General features: G+C 38.8%; 1 protein-coding gene and 1 non-coding gene across 2 annotated transcripts; one reads left to right on the top strand and one right to left on the bottom strand.

Annotated features, from left to right (window-relative positions):
* The first annotated feature begins 8,439 nt into the window (after positions 1-8,439).
* Positions 8,440-11,715, top strand: LOC112191539 (probable glycosyltransferase At5g20260). The gene is made up of 4 exons (XM_024330900.2): positions 8,440-8,887; positions 8,996-9,147; positions 9,932-10,286; positions 10,811-11,715. The coding sequence occupies exons 1-4, from the start codon at positions 8,588-8,590 to the stop codon at positions 11,477-11,479; spliced, it is 1,476 nt and encodes a 491-aa protein (XP_024186668.1). The 5' UTR covers positions 8,440-8,587; the 3' UTR covers positions 11,480-11,715.
* A 5,030-nt stretch (positions 11,716-16,745) lies between these two features.
* Positions 16,746-16,817, bottom strand: TRNAD-GUC. Its single transcript has one exon. It is a non-coding gene; the product is annotated as a tRNA-Asp (tRNA).
* Between the last annotated feature and the right edge of the window lie 27 nt (positions 16,818-16,844).

Raw genomic sequence — 16,844 nt, 5'->3', positions numbered from 1 at the left:
TTAAGCCCTCAGGCGGGAAAATTGAAGCTTTAATTGGCTTGTGGCGGGAAAGGAAATTAGAAGGAAAAGGGTCTCTAATCTCTATGTTTTCCAAAACAGGGGTAGAGATGGAAAAAAATAAATTCAAAGTTGCATTAATTATTATTGTGTAATTTAATAGTGGAAAACTATGAGAAGTTGGCACTTGTCTGAGTGTGGCTCACACACACTCAAGTGAGTGTGTATATAGCACTCCCCTCAATTAAATAAAAAGGTAATCTTTCAAAAAATGAATGTAACTATTAATGAGACGCAAATAAACTCTTACGCTATGTATATGGACATTGTCTCTTGATGTTGAGAATTCAAGTGTTGAAATTAAATTGGGATTTCAGACTTAAATTTTGCTTTAGGGAATCATAAATTGAGAGAAATTTGATGTGTATTCTCATTAATAATAGAGGCCTCTTTATATAGAGGATTACAATGCATAGAGTCTGAATCATACAATGAAACATAATCTCTAGATTCGTTTAATTAAACCCTATTACCACTAGGTCAAGTAACCTAAAGTTTGGGTCAAACACAAATAGAGATATCCTTAAACACTCCCCTTTGTGTTGTCCAAACGCGGTGCTTCTCTCGTTGCCTCGTTAAAAATCTTGCCGAGTAACAAAAACCCAGTGGGACAAAAATAACCTCGGTCGAAGGGGAAAAAGAGCACAACACACCCTTCACGTACGTTTCGAGGTGAACATGTAGACATCTCCCCCTGATGTCTGTGCCTCCCCCTGATGACTACGATCATGGGAGTTCAGATAATTTCCGCAAGCCAATTCTTGCCACATGTTTCTCGAACGTGGATTTGGGCAATGACTTAGTAAACAAGTCTGCCTCATTGTCCTCAGATCAAACCTGGTTCACTTTGATCTTGAAGAGCTTCTGTTGTTGCTGATTATAGAAGAATTTGGGCGATATATGCTTGGTGTTGTCGCCTTTGATGTAGCCTTGCTTCATTTGTTCAATGCAAGCAGCATTATCTTCATAAATGCTCGTTGGCTCATCTGTGGTAGACTTCAAACTACAATTGCTTCGAACATGCGTAACTATGGATCAAAGCCATATGCATTCACGAACTGCTTCGTGAAGAGCAATAATCTCTGCATGATTCGAAGAGGTAGAGACTAAGGTCTGCTTTGTAGACCTCCAAGATATCGCGGTCTTTCCCATGGTGAAAACATAGCCAGTTTGGGAACGACCTTTGTGTGCGTCAGAGAGGTACCCAGCATCAGCAAAACTTTCCAAAACACTTATATCATTTTGGGATGGGGAGAAGGAACGCAGTCCACCATGTGTGGCGTCCCTGGCACTTGATGGGTCCGGATCCATCTTTTCTCTGTAGGGATAGAACAAGCCTATATCGATCGTACCACTTAGGTATCGAAAGATATCTTTAACACCAGTCTCATGGCGTCGTGTTGGTGCTGAGCAATATCTAGCTGGCAAGTTCACAGCTAATGAGATATCCGGTCTTGTGCATTGTGCTAAGTATAATAATGCGCCTATTGCACTAAGGTAGGGCACTTTTGCCTCTAGCACTTCTTCATCATCATCTTTTGGACTAAATGGATCCTTCTCTGGATCAAGACTACGGACGATCATTGGGGTGCTTGAAGGCTTAATCTTGTCAGTGTTGAAGCGCCTAAGCATCTTTTGGATATAAGCTGATTGATTAATCAGGATACCATCTCTACGGTGCTCAAGTTCCAAACCGAGGCAAAACCGTGTTTTCCCAAGATCTTTCATCTCAAACTCGGATTTCAAGTGTTCAACGGTTTCCCTTAACTCTTTAAGGGTGCCTATTATGTTCATGTCATCGACATAAACCGCTACTATTGCAAATCCGGAACTTGTGCTTTTTATGAACATACATGGACATAGTTCATTGTTGACATATCCCTTTTCAATCTAGTAGTCACTTAGACGGTTATACCACATCCATCCGGATTGTTTCAATCCATATAGTGAGCGTTTCAACCTTATAGTAAATGCGCTCCTTGGTTTAGAGCCACTTGATTTGGGTAACTGAATTTCATCTGGAATCTTCATGTATATCTCCGTATCTAGATCCCCATATAGATACGCAGTAACCACATCCATAAGCTGCATGTTCAGTTTTTCAGAAACTACTACACTGACAAGATAGCTGAACGTTATGACGTCCATTACGGGAGAATAGGTCTCTTCGTAGTCGATTCCAGGGCGTTGTGAGAAACCTTGCACCACAAGGCGAGCTTTGTATCTTACAATCTCGTTTTTCTCATTACCCTTTCTAACGAATACCCATTTATGACCAACTGGTTTGGTGTTGGGCGGTATTGGTACAACTTTGCCAAATACCTTTCTTTCGCTAGAGAATCAAGTTATGCCTGGATAGCATCTTTCCATTTTGGCCAATCAGCTCTACGTTGGCATTCATCAACGGAGCGTGGTTCGATGTCATCGGTTTCAATAATCTTACACGCCACTAAATACGCGAATACATCATCAATGATGATGGAGTTTCTTTCCCACGTCCCATGTACACTAGTGTAATTTACAGAGATCTCTACGTTCTCATGGATAGGTTCTGACATTGAGGCAGTCCCCCAATGATGTCTCTTGGACATTACAGTAATCCGGAACATTCTCATGGGACGGATTTTGAGTATCGATGATCAAAAGATTTGTTTGTGCCTCATTCGCTTTCTTTCTAGAGCGAGTATCCTTCGAACCAATTGGTCTACCGCGCTTCCTTGAGGGACCTGCGGCCATAGATGCCACATCATTGCCATGCTGGGCAATGGCGCCATCTCCCGGTGTCACAGGAGTGGCGTGATGTCCACTATTTAGAACATCGATCCTTGCAGGCACGTTTGCAGCAGGTATGCGTGATCTCGTCACTTTAGCAACATCAGAAAACGCATCAGGCAGAGTGTTTGCTACTTTCTGGAGCTCGATTATTCTTCGCAATTCAAGTTCGGACTATACGGTACGGGGATCAAGATGAGACATAGTGGGGACAAACCAAGACAATTCATGTCGTTCCTATTGAACATCTGTGTTCTTATCTCCCCCTAACGATAGGAAGACTGTCTCATCAAAGTGACAATCCGCAAATCTAGCGGTAAAGAGATCGCCTGTCAAGGGTTCAAGATAGCGGACAATAGTTGGAGATTCATAGCCAACATAGATGCTCATTCGTCATTGTGGACCCATCTTAGTACGCTGTGGCGGCGTAATAGGCACATAGATGGCACACCCAAAAATGCGTAAATGAGAGATATCATGCTCATACCAAGTCACTAACTGTAACACAGAGTAAGATTGGATTGCAGTAGGTCGTAGACGAATTAGCGTCGCTGCATACAATATTGCATATCCCCAAGCAGAAACAGGGAGATTGGTGCGCATAACCAATGTCCGTGCTATCATCTGTAATCGTTTGATACGGCTTCTGCGAGACCATTTTGGGTATGAACATGGGGAACTGGATGCTCTACATCAATCCCCAGTGATATGCAATAGTCATCGAACATTTTTTATGTAAACTCCCCAGCATTATCAAGTCGAATTGACTTAATAGGATGATCAGAGTAGTGAGCCCGTATACGGATAATCTAGGCGAGGAGTTTAGCATAAGTAGCATTTCGAGTGGACAACATCGCGACATGTGACCAGCGTGTCGACGCATCAACCAATACCATAAAGTATTTAAAAGGTCCGCATGATGGTTGAATTGGTCCACCGTCCACAGATATCTCCTTAGATTATCTGTAAGAATGGAATGAGTATTTTAGGATCCTTTGCATAGGACGGTCTCGGTCCTAATTTCCCGAAAGAACAGGCTTTGCAAAATGAGCGAGGGGACTTATAAGCAACCAATGAGGATTTTGGATGGGCCTGAGCGTCTGTAGCGCTATTAGAAGTAAAGTGTGTGACTACATCTCCCATTATGGCATTAGAGCCATGGAAATTAGTTTGTGTGGCGTCATGGCCACTAGGAGGAGCAACCATGGCGTCATGCTCATGGTTGGTGCCATTTATGGCGTCATCACTAGGGACAGGGGCGGCCTTTCGGCGGCCCAAAACAGCAGCAGCGCCAGAAGCTACAATTTTTGCAGTCTTGCTAAGTCCTGGAATCAATTTTTGATTCTTGGTTCTTCACACTCTGAAGAAAGGATGCTCATGTGAAGTCTTAAGTATACGGAGCATCATATCACGACCAGGATGTCTTAGTCGGTCATGCCAAAGCCAATATGTGTCTGAATCCAAGAGATCTTCTCTTATGACACTATTGGATTCAATTGGTCAAATTGTAGTGACATAAAGTCCACTAGATTGACACATAAGTTTCTCTAAGATGCGCTTTAGTCCGCAATCATTAGAGAAAATGCAAAGGAATTCTATTCCGTTCTCACTATGCGTTTCCGCATGGAATCCGTTGGCTCTTATATCTTTAAAGCTCAATAAGGTTCTATTTGCCTTAGGAGCGTAGAGAGCTTCAGTGACTTTAATCAAGATGCCATTGAGCAAAAGGAATTGGGTCATTCCATGTCTTTGAACTAAACTTGATGGCCCAACCATCGTAATCACAGAGGAATATATAGGCAACATCTCTAAGAATAATTGCATATGTCGTAGAATGGTGTGCGTAGTCGCACTATCCGCAAGACATTGTAGTTCATCCATTCCTTGAAAGATGCCGGAATTCTTGACCGGAAAAGATGACGGATGTGGCCGGAAAAAGGTTGCCGGAGGTCGCCGGAAAAGTGGCCGGAAACTGGTGGCCAGAGCTAGGCAGGGTTGCTGCAGGGGCTGTGCAGCGCTAGCAGGCAGATGCTCGGCAAGTGCTAGGCAGCTGTCGGCAGATGCAGGCACAGGGGTGCGCAGGTCTCGGCAGGGGCTATGCGAAGCTTTCGGTAGATGTCTACAAGGGCAGGCACAGGGGTGCGCAGGGTTCGGCAGGTGTCTCGGCAGGAGGCTTGCAGGGGCTGTCGGCAGGTCTCGGCAGATGCAGGCACAAGGCTCGGCAGATCTCGGCAGCTGCTCGGCAGGGCTTGCAGGGGCAGGCACAAGGCAGGGGCTGGTCCAATTTTTCCTATGGCCGGTCCAGTGGTTTTCCTGCCGGTTCCTGTGGTTCCGCCGCCGGTTCTGGGATCCTTGGGAATAGGGCTTCGATATATGGGGCGGTGGTTGCAGGATTTTGAAGGTTATGAAATTAGGGTTTCAGGGTTAGGGCTTCGTGCTGATAACGTGTTTTAAGGAATCAGAAATTGAGAGAAATTTGCTGTGTATTCTCATTGATAATATGGGCCTCTTTATATAGAGGATTACAATGCATAGAGTCTGAATCATACAAGGAAAGATAATCTCTAGATTAGTTTAATTAAACCTTATTACCACTAGGTCAAGTAACCTAGAGTTTGGGTCAAACACAAATAGAGATATCCTTAAACACTTTTTTCATACCTCAATTAGTTAGTGGATTCTAAACTCAAGGCTGCGTGTTGTTATACAACATTTCTTCCTCTCTTTTTTTTGGTCTCAAACATTTCTTCCTTTGGAAAAACAATGAATTTCCCCAAAAGTAAGAAACAGGTCATTCTTTTTTCTTTTTTTTTAGAAGAGAGACAAAGAAGGAGAGGGCAAATGTTGTGCTCCGAATGTTGACTTAAGTGATGACGTCAGAATTGGTTCTCAACGAGAAGATGTTGGAATCCCTTTGTCCAAAATCCCCAAACTTGTAAAACCTTCTCTCATTGAGCAGGTTTCACAAAGTTTTTCACTATATCAATAGTAAACTAGTGCCAAGATCACATCTTCTATAGCAAAATTGTAAATTAAAACCAATGCAATATATTTAGTTCCTCTTGAATGAAGTCGAAGATTCGATCAATTTCCTTGGAAATTATTCTATGCACCGACGGTGTAAGTGACCCAACCCTTATAAAATAATCTCAACCCTTGATATTTATTATCAACTTTATTTTTAATAAACAAAAAATGTATTTAATGCAATCTAACCATTCATTTATGTTGGTGCAAGTGCACGGCGGTACTCTGAATAATCTCTCCAATTTCCTTTGATCCAGACATACTTCTTCTCCAAATGAAAGTCAAGAGCACAAGTAGACTCCATCCTCTTGTGCCACCCAATTATTAGTGCAATTAATATTCATAAATCATAATCTTCCTCATCACATGTCTCTCCAAATGCAATGAATTTAGGAACATAACGATCCACATACCACACGCTACAAAAATAGGTCTGGTCAACCCCTCGCCAAGTGTAAATTCATATTCTTCATCTGGAGCAGGACCACTGAACCAATATCTTCAAGTTCGGATTGACAATGAAGGTTGAGACGTTGAGTCGATCCTGGTTGAGTTTGTTACTGATAACCAAACGGTACTCCCAACTTAATTTGCCTGAATATATAGGTCGAGGTCTCTCGAGATAATTATGGGGAAAAAGGCAAAGGCAAGAAGGAAGAGCACAAAATACTGAAAATAGTACGACTTCCACAGCATATATTGCTAATTCTCCCATCATCATTTTTCCAACACTCAACATAGCAATATATACATAATACAGTCTGTGTGTTCTTTGACTGCTTTCTTATAGCAAAATAAGCTAATTTCATCATTTTTGGGACTCATAATTATGTTTGACCTGTAATTAATTGTGGTCACTTGGAGGATATCAATTAATTTGATACATTACGTTTTCACGAATTCATATATGTATGGTGAACTGAACCTGTTACATTCATGAGATGAATTAGTGTATATTTGGTAAGCTGAAATTAGGTAAGGGCTATTGTTGTATATAGGGGTTTTGAACGCAATGAGGTGGTTGGAGTTTGTATGTGTTATGTAAGTACATGCATGACCAGCCTATCATGTTCTCAATCTTTTGGGAGATTTCGGATGTAATTTTAAATACCGCCATAACTGTAGTCTTAGTTATTTAGTGGAGATCGATCAAAAGTTTAAATCTCATAGGCATTATGAAGGGGTGGGATGAGGATATATAAGAAAAGAAAAAGATTGTAATCTGTAAATAATCTGTGTAATGTAGCGATAATCCGTCAAATGACAAATCAATTTCTTACGCCAGGGAACTTTTTGTTAGATGGATGAGTTTGTATCCAGATGACGTGATTTTAGCGCTTCTTTTTATCTTTGCATTCTATATTTAACCCTTGTCGAAATATAGTGCCAAAACCATATTTATATAATTAACTCGACATATACCACCTTTAGAAGCAGTACTGATCGAGTTTGCCTTCATAGTCTTACCATCGTATTATGTATCGGAATTCCTGATAGTTAGATCTAAGCATCTTGGATCGCGCAAGCAATTGTTTAAGTCTTTAAAAATAGTTTAATCTTCTTCTTTTCTGCCTCGTGGTTGCTTAAACATCCTGGCCTCCTCCTACTCCCTAGTCAATCTAGTGCTCATTTCTCGATGGCCATTAGTGTAAGTAGCTAGAGTATTTTTGCATCCACATGAATGGATCTACAATGTAATATTCCAATATATTTTCGTTTTCTGGTGATGTGCTTCATTTGGATGTGTTGTGTATATAATAAGTAAAGTCCTAGCTTTACAAATTTGCAATTGAAGTTTTTGCAATTTTTTATTTACGGAACAGATTTGGAATGCTTAATCTTGTTTCATTGGAGTTTTCATTTTCTTATTCTACGAATATTGTATAAATGGTTATCTCTAGTTTCATGGACTGTTCTTTACTTAAGTAAGACTCTTACTAACATATATGTGGGGATGTCCATTGTGTAGCGGGTAGACTTGTGAAAATAGTTATGGCTCAATGAGAAGATCAAGATTTAAACTCGACCTTATCAGCAGGGTTGGCTTATGTTATTATTTTATTTTAAACATAATAAAATTCTTAATGAGGTTATCATATCCACGTGATTTGTCTGTCCCATTAATAATAAAACTTAATTTCAATACAATCATACTGCAAACGAAAATTTTATTTTCTATTATTTTCTTATTTTAAAGTAGCACATATAACCATAATTAATTAGATATAATGGTATTCCTCCCTACCAAAAACAGAAGAATCAAAAGGGAAAAATATTCTCTATTCCCAAATTGGATCAAGGCACAAGGATTTGGAATGTCTATGTAATGCTTCAATTCGACTATTTTGGAATCTAACCTAAGTAAAATCCCACAAATTTACAAAATAGAAAAATAAGAAATTCTTAGCCCAATGAAAAGGACCAAATTCACCAAAAGGCCATGCATTAAGTATATTGATGATGCACCAGATTTCACTTTCCATAAAAGAAAACAAAGAGTAACTCAAAAGGTTTTAATCCAGAGATTTTATATTCCAAATCGAATGAAATAACATCACCACAGCTAGAATAATATTTGTGTCTTCTTCTTCTACCCCATCTCCTTGTTTCACGTTTCCTAGTCTTTCTTCTTCTTCTACCCCATCTTCCTAGTCTTTAGACTTTTTGAACCGATTTTGTCGCATTCTTCTTTTTTCTCTGAGTTAGTGCACTAAGGTTTTGCTCTTCAGCCATGGCAGACTCAGATTATCGTTCTCCAATAGTACTCTCTGTAACTCTTCTCCTCCTCTTCGTTACAGTCTTCTTCTTCTCTCCATTAAACCGAAACCAATATCTTTCGCTCAATCTTTTATCTCCTTCCTCCTCCCTATCTAACTCTTCTTCTACTCATCAAAACCAACAAACCACCGACAACGACAAAGCCCTGCATGTCGTTTCAGCACCGGCACCGGCGCCATCGCTTCCGCCGTTTCACCAACATGGGCCTCCCTCCACTCTCACTTTGCCTCAAGTACTCAGTCACAGTGTCAAAGTCAGTAGTCAACCTAATTCTGAGATATTTTTATTTTTGAGATTTTGGGATTTGTCTAATGTTCTCAGTTTTTGAAGAAAACTCAAGTGGGAAAAATTTCATGTACAGAACAAGAGCAAAACGCAAAGGATTGAAGAAGAGTTGGCCAGAGCAAGAGCCATTATTCGCAAAGCTATTCTGACGAAGAATTACACCTCTGACAGGAATGAGATTTACATCCCAAGAGGAAGTGTTTACAGAAATCCCTATGCATTTCATCAGTTAAGTCTATCTTTTAGTTAAAATTTTCTTGTTCGATTCTAAATATTATGTTGTATTTCTTTGATAATCATGAATTCTAGCTAGTTATTTTTCATTACTTAGTGGGCATCTCTTTTACTAACGATACATTAGTGGTAGATCACTCAATGTAATGGTATACCAACTTCTTGTAGTGGTAAATTATGAAGAGTTGGTCAACCACTGCAAGAGTTCGATATACCGCTGCGAAAGTCTAGTGTTGTAATTACCGAAGACTTTTCCTTACTTACACTGCAAACTTTGGGCATTGGATATTTTTGAAAATGCATCAATTTTACAAATGCCATTAATGTTTCCCATCAAGGTTCAGCTTTTAGTTTCTTGGGAACTTCCTTTGATTTCTGGGTTGTTTTAAGTGGCAAGTTACAACCAAACACAGTGTTTTCATGAGCGGTCCTAATACTTATCAACATCTGGCTGCATATTTTGGGTGGTTGGTAAGTGCTAATCAACATTTTGTCCACAATGTTTCTAGTTTTGGCCATATCATGAATATGTCCAACCATGGTAAAGATGTTTTAAAAATTCCTTTGTTTTCTTCTTTAACATTTTGTTTTAATTGATGCAATACAGATTAGGGGTCATGATCAGTTGCCAAAAACAAAACGTTCACAATCAATTAATTTTTAATTCATATTGTATTGTCTCTCTTTTGTCTTTGTGTTTGCCTTTAGCAAAACAGAAGGTTAGCTTATTTAGTTTTAAATTTAGGTCTAATTTCTCTTACATTGTTATGGTTGATAGGAGTCATATAGAAATGGTCAAGACATTCAAGGTCTGGGCCTATAGGGAAGGAGAAGTACCAATGGTCCATGATGGGCCAACTACGTACCTCTACTCCATAGAGGGCCAGTTCATTTTTGAGATGGAAAGTCGGCCAAGCCCTTTCATGGCCAAGCATCCTGATGAGGCTCATACATTCTTCTTACCATTGAGTGTGTCCAAGATTACTGACTTTCTGTACAGACCTCACCATGAGACATTTTTTCATCGACTGGATCGCGTTTTCACCGACTACATTCATGTTGTACAAGAAAAGTATCCTTACTGGAATAGGAGTGGTGGAGCAGACCATTTTATGGTCTCATGTCATGATTGGGTTAGTAAGCTTCTGTTTCCATATTGTTCATTTTACAATAAGTTTATTTCTCTAAGGCTTTGATGTCGATAAACCTTGCATGTTAACATTTATATTCTCTTGTTGTAGATGGACATGTTATATATTATCCGACTGTGAACATTAAGCCATGAATACATTAAACAATCATTTGAGATTAGGGTTTAAATTATCAATGACCTTTTCCTACTAGCCCAAACACTGAAATTTTGTATCTAAATAGACAAATATTAGATGGTACCAGGCCAATAATGAAAATGAGAAAGACAACTTTTTCATGCTTGCTTTTGAGATGTTCAAACTTTGGAATTAAGAGTTCTAACAACTGTCACCGAATTTAAGTCTAGTTCTCACTATTTCTTGGTGTTTTTATTTTGTTGATTGGCTTGGAATCTTTATATTTGAAGAAATGATGATGAAATTTGGGTCGAAATTACCGAACTGGTGAAAAGTTAACTGATTAATGTAATTCTGTTCATAACCTGTCTGTGTGTTTGGTATTACAGGCATCACTTATCCAACGTGATGACCCCAAGCCGTACAAGAATCTGATAAAGGTGTTATGCAATGCAAACATCTCTGAAGGGTTTAAGCCTACTAGAGATGTCTCAATACCAGAATACAACTTAAAACGCTACGAGCTTGGCCCGCCCCGTTTTGGGCTACCCCCTGATAACCGTACTGTCCTTGCTTTCTTTGCTGGTGCAGCCCATGGAGACATAAGGAGCATTTTGTTCGAGCATTGGAAGGAAAAAGATGATGAAGTTCGGGTCTATGAAAAACTTCCTCAGACTATAAACTACCACAAGATCATGGGACAAACCAAGTTTTGCTTGTGCCCGAGTGGTTCTGAAGTGGCAAGTCCTAGAGTAGTGGAGGCAATGAATGCAGGGTGTGTCCCGGTGCTAATTTCCGATTCCTATGCAATACCTTTTGCTGATGTTCTTAACTGGAACAAGTTTTCTATACAAATTCCGCCCAAGAGAATATCAGAAATCAAGACAATATTGAAGGCTGTTCCACACAAAAGGTACTTGACATTGCAGAAGAGGGTGATGAAAGTGAGAAGGCATTTTGAGCTCAACCGACCAGCTAAGCCATTTGATGTATTCCATATGGTGCTTCACTCAGTGTGGCTTAAAAGGCTCAACATTCGATTACCTGATAAATTTTGAGGATTAGAAGGCATCGCTTCATTAGCTTGTAAAGATTTAATCACCGATCACTTTTCTAACCGTGAGATGATTCTGTCTGTGATTCCTTTTCCTGTGGAGTTTGAGTTAAGTTTCTGTTCAGAAGAGCTGTTTTTAGGTTGGAACAGACTGCTTAACAGTTCCATGCATTGTTGTATAGACCAAGGCCCCATCACAGGTTTATATATGAATATATGATTCTTGATTTATTCTCTCTACTTTCCAAAATGTTCGTTGTTCACTGTAGGTTCCTCAATATTTTCACATGCAATAACATTGCAATTCATCTGACGCAGGAGTTTAATTTTAATGATTTGTTAGTCTTTTTTCCAATTTTTTTTTACATATATGGATTTCAGATAGAATATTCTCCAAGATGAAAATAGAATAATTATATTATTAGAATATTCTTTGTTTCCTTTCTTCTTATATTAAAAGCCAACTAAAGACCTTTCGTTTAATTAACATTTCTACCCTTCGAGTATGGATATGACATGTAAATTACGTACATCAAATTTTCACTTTTAACTTTTTAAGTTTATCTGCATACTACAGGTTGCTTACATGAGTGTAGCTCCTCTATCGATATCTACGGAAAAGCAGAACATGCAACTTACCAATTAACAAAGGTATTTTGGTTAACAGCTGAGCTAGATAAACTATTATATCAGATCAGGACTCCAATCTTTTTAACTGTCTAAGTAGATGATGAAATGAGTTTTCTCAATGGATTTTCTGCCCTATATTTGTTTTTTCTTGCATTGTTTCTTTTCAATATTAATGCAAAAGTGACTGAGAGGTTATTATATATAGTCCACATGGATTTGCTCCATATGCCCAAACCCTTTTCTACCCACCATAACTGGTATTATTTTGTTGTTGATGCTTATAAGTTAGATAACCCTACTACCCTAGCTCAGTAAATGATAATCTTTCATCTCCATTCCTTGTACATACACCAAACCCCTTCTTGCTTTTAGTGCAGTTTTAAGGAATTAGAGGTTTTAGATAGGAGTCCAGGATTCATCACAGTTCATGATGGTGCACCTCTCACATCTGATACCACCTATACACCTGAATTCCTCAAGCTCAGTCCTTCTGCCGACTTATTATCCAACTCAAATTATGGCAGTGACATCATAATCGGTGTTATATATTGATAGTGGTGTACACGTAACCGGAGAGCTTGAGTTTTAGAGATCATGATATGACTGCTGCAATTCCTAGCTAAGAAGGAATGGCTTGTGTGAAGGAAGCGAAGATTCTAATTCCTCCATGTGCAACTTCAACCTTATAGGAGCTAGGTACTTCAATGAAGGTATAAAAGAAGCAAAACCCGGCCTAATGAAAAGTAAGGGCTCTGTTAGGGACAGTCTTGGTCTCTTGGACATGGTACTATCGTTGCCTCTATAGCTGCTAAAAATCAAGTAGAGGAATGTCTTATTTTGGATATGCAAAAGTAACCGCGCGAGTCATGGCAATACATGCTCAAGTAGCAGTTTACAAGGTTGTGTGGAATGAGGGCATTGATCCCTCGGATTTTCTTGCTGGTATAGACTAAGCTATATATGGTGGGAAATCACATCAAATCTCCTTGCATGGTCCGACGCCTTTGTATACCAATTCTGTGGCCATTGCTACATTTTCAACTATGGAGAAGGAATAGTGGTTGTATGTGCCGAGGAAAATAAAGGCCCGGCTAAGTGGACTGTGCACAATAATTTTCCATGGCTCTTTACTGTTGTCGCAGGAACAACTGACCTTTTGTTTGCTGGAACTGTGACTCTCGGTAAGGGGATAAGGATTGATGGATGGTCTTTGTTACGAAACTTGCCACTAGTTTAAAGGAAGTCCTCGACAGCATCATTATATGTGATTGTAGGTATTCTCGTCTTCGATCAGGCTATACTTGCTAGTGCAAACGTGACAGGAGCTATACTTATCTTTGACAATCTTAGATCATTGGGGTTCCAATATTTTCGTTGTTCCTGTGTCGTAATTAACTCTAATGATGCTCAAGAACTGACTCGGTACGTATGTGATTGATCGTAATGGCGATACTACTCCGTCAGCTACTATAGATCGAGTTCCAACAGCCATTATGAGATCTATATATACTTGCACCAATAGCAGCTTGGTACAGTTCGAGAGGTCCTTCAAAGAGCTTTCAAGACATCTTGAAGCCTGATTTATGGCACCTGGTTCATATATTTTAGGTGCTCGGCCCCCTAACAAATTAGCAGGTCAGGTTGAGAATAATATTTCATTGTTTAACGACTACAACATAGTCTCCGGGACATCGATAGCTTGTCTGTTAAACCTGATATTACAGTGAAGTAATAATGCTATGCCACAAAACACAGACACATCAGCATCACAATCAATGTAACAATGACATAAAGTACTTAAGCTCAAGGTTAAGGTGAATGAAACAAACCTTGAGGATCCATTTTCTTGCAGTGAGGAAACTGGATGTGAACTGATGCTATGCTCTAGTGAACTCTTATTGGGGAGAATGCTTGATTTGAGGTGCAATAGCATTAGCAGGGACCCCCTTATACATTGATCAGAGTATCTCAACCACCATCCCATTATAGGTGCTTTCAGTCCTACTCCAACTCTGCCACTAAACCACAATACCACATTACTCATAACAGGCCCTAATATAAAGGCTAATTCGAGTTACCTTATCTTGCATTTGTTCCAGATAACACAAGACTTAGTCAAGGGTCAAAATTACATAATGATCTCGTAGTAACTTATTCTGCTTAGTCATAATTACTGTCAATGCTTGAGGTAATTAATTGGTTTGTCCAAATTACTTCTTACATTGTCCTCATGTTAGTGGTGTTGCAGCTCCAAAGCGCCCAGGTTAGAGTCCTGCCGCTATTACGTCTGCTATCATGACCACCGCAACTCTTTTACTCAAAGAGCGAAAGCCAATCCTTGATGTTGGTAATAAACTTCGCTTTGCTTCACGTATAGTAATGGGAGCAGGTTTCATTGATCCAAATCGAGCAGTTGATCCAGCAGGTTTGATATATGATGTAACAAGCCTAGACTATACCAACCTGTTGTGCTCGATCGATCATGTATCCGGATAAGAAGCAATTATCCATTCTTACTGGATCAAGCACTTACCAAATTACCCATGATTTATTTGCTTATACGATCGAACTTTATTTCCGGTGGTTAAAGAGTTTCAAAGACCTGTCACTAATATTAGTGTAGGCATGGTAACATACGAGGCCATGGTAGAGCACCACCCGGTTCTTGTTATATGGACCCAGAGTCCCAAACCCTGTAACTTGTCCTGTGAAAGGCACCAATAAGTCAATAACCCAATGTTTGGATTTGGTATCCAGCTTTTTTTTCTTTTCTTTCCCAAACTCTTTAACTTTGGAGATATTTTATCTACACATTCTTATATACTATATATATATATATTTATTTATTTATTTATTTTATCCAAAGCGATGCCTCGTTTTGAAATTTCAGAGCGAGGTTAGGGTTTAAAGTCACTTTTTGGTCTCATATCCACATCTCGACCGTTCAGTTTTTAGGTACTAATGTATAGATCATCTATGCAAAATTTCAACCAAATTGATGATTTTTAAGGTATCTAACTCGCTTAAACCAGTGGACGAACTGAATCTGTCCAATTTGAACTGTACTAGCTTTGAGGCAGTTATCAATGCCTTAACGACCATCAATTTGGTTGAAATTATGCAAAGATGATTTGTACATTAGTAGCTAAAAACTGAATGGTCGAGATGTGGAAATGCGACCGAAAAGTGACCATAAACCCTAACCTCGCTCTGAAATTTCAGAGTGAGGCATCGCTTTGGATAGGATCTGTATATATATATACACACACACATCCGTAATTATCACCATACAAAATTAAATTTCTAGAGTAGATAAAATGACCAAAAATGGCAACAAAATTGAAAGATTTGAACGTGTTCTTTGTTTATTGCAGGCCTCTTATTTGAACAACCCTACAACAAATCTTTTCTTTCTTCATAGTCCATCAACCCCAACTCTTATTCGCTCTTACGCTCTTTGTTATACTTGTAAATTTTAGACTTAAAACCTGAAAAATGCCATAAGCCCTTTAACAAAAGCCTTAGATTGTCCCTATTGTGGCTTTGGATATAATCTGGATTCAAACTTTTCTGAAATGGGTATGTGGGTGTGTTGGAACCTAGGTTGAACTCGAAAAATGATATAAAATACTTATTTGAAATGAAGGGCAGATAGTAATTCAAACAATACCAACAAGTCTTCTATTCAAATGCAAATCCGATTCTATACATAACTCAGCGCGATATCGATTTGCTTCTTCGTTCTTGAATAAGTCTAAATATAATTGTAATCCCAAACTTAATGATTACTTGATTAGGCTAATAGGTTACCAGTATTAGGCATTAGTCTAACATATACAAAACACAAATCGATCAATCACCAACTACGATGGTCAATCATTTGTATACATATTGAACAACCAAATATCCAAGAAAACCATTCCATCATGGTGAATATAAAGCAAGGAAGATCGAGAAGTATGGTAATTCATTAAACCTCATATCAAGACAAAACACGGCTTGGCAAACTTTGATTTAGATGTTCTGAGAACGATAATGAAAAAGAGAAGTTCTTTCTTTTCTACGAGTACAAATATGGTAGAAAATGTTGAGGAGAGTTTGGGTAGTTTTGGGTGGTGCATATAGAATTATTGCATACAGAAAAATCAATTGAGTAGTGTAACAAGAATGAGATGTGTAGATAAAATTTCTCTTTAACTTTGTTTCTTTTCAATGAATTTGCATTCTCTAGAGATTATTTTGTGTAATGATTCTTCCATTAGGCCTATATTTCTAAATGGTCATCTTATAAGACTAACTTTAATATTCAGAAAATATAGTTCATAGTAGTCTTTTATAAAGTGAACAGAAGTTTAAGAGTATGTTTATATTGAGAATATGGCATTTTGATTACATCTAAGTTTGTTAAAAGACGAAGCTGGATAGTGACATTCCTCCTTTGAGTCTAAATAAAAAACAAGATGTCTTTACGTTGTTATTGGAAATCAAAATTCTTGTGAGTCTAAACTCTCAAGTCGAATAAAAAACAACAAACAAGATGTCTTTACATTGTTATTGGAAATCAAAATTCTTGTGAGCATAAACTCTCACGTCGAATAAAAAGCAACATAAAAAAAAAAGCTGAAGAACGGAAAATAAAGCGCCGTTGACGGGGATCGAACCCGGGTCACCCGCGTGACAGGCGGGAATACTTACCACTATACTACAACGACAGTGATGATGAGCAAGAGTGGTATATT

Source organism: Rosa chinensis, chromosome 3 (genome assembly GCF_002994745.2).
Source record: "Rosa chinensis cultivar Old Blush chromosome 3, RchiOBHm-V2, whole genome shotgun sequence".
NCBI classification, from domain to species: Eukaryota; Viridiplantae; Streptophyta; class Magnoliopsida; order Rosales; family Rosaceae; genus Rosa; species Rosa chinensis.
This window is presented reverse-complemented; position numbering and strand designations above follow the sequence as displayed.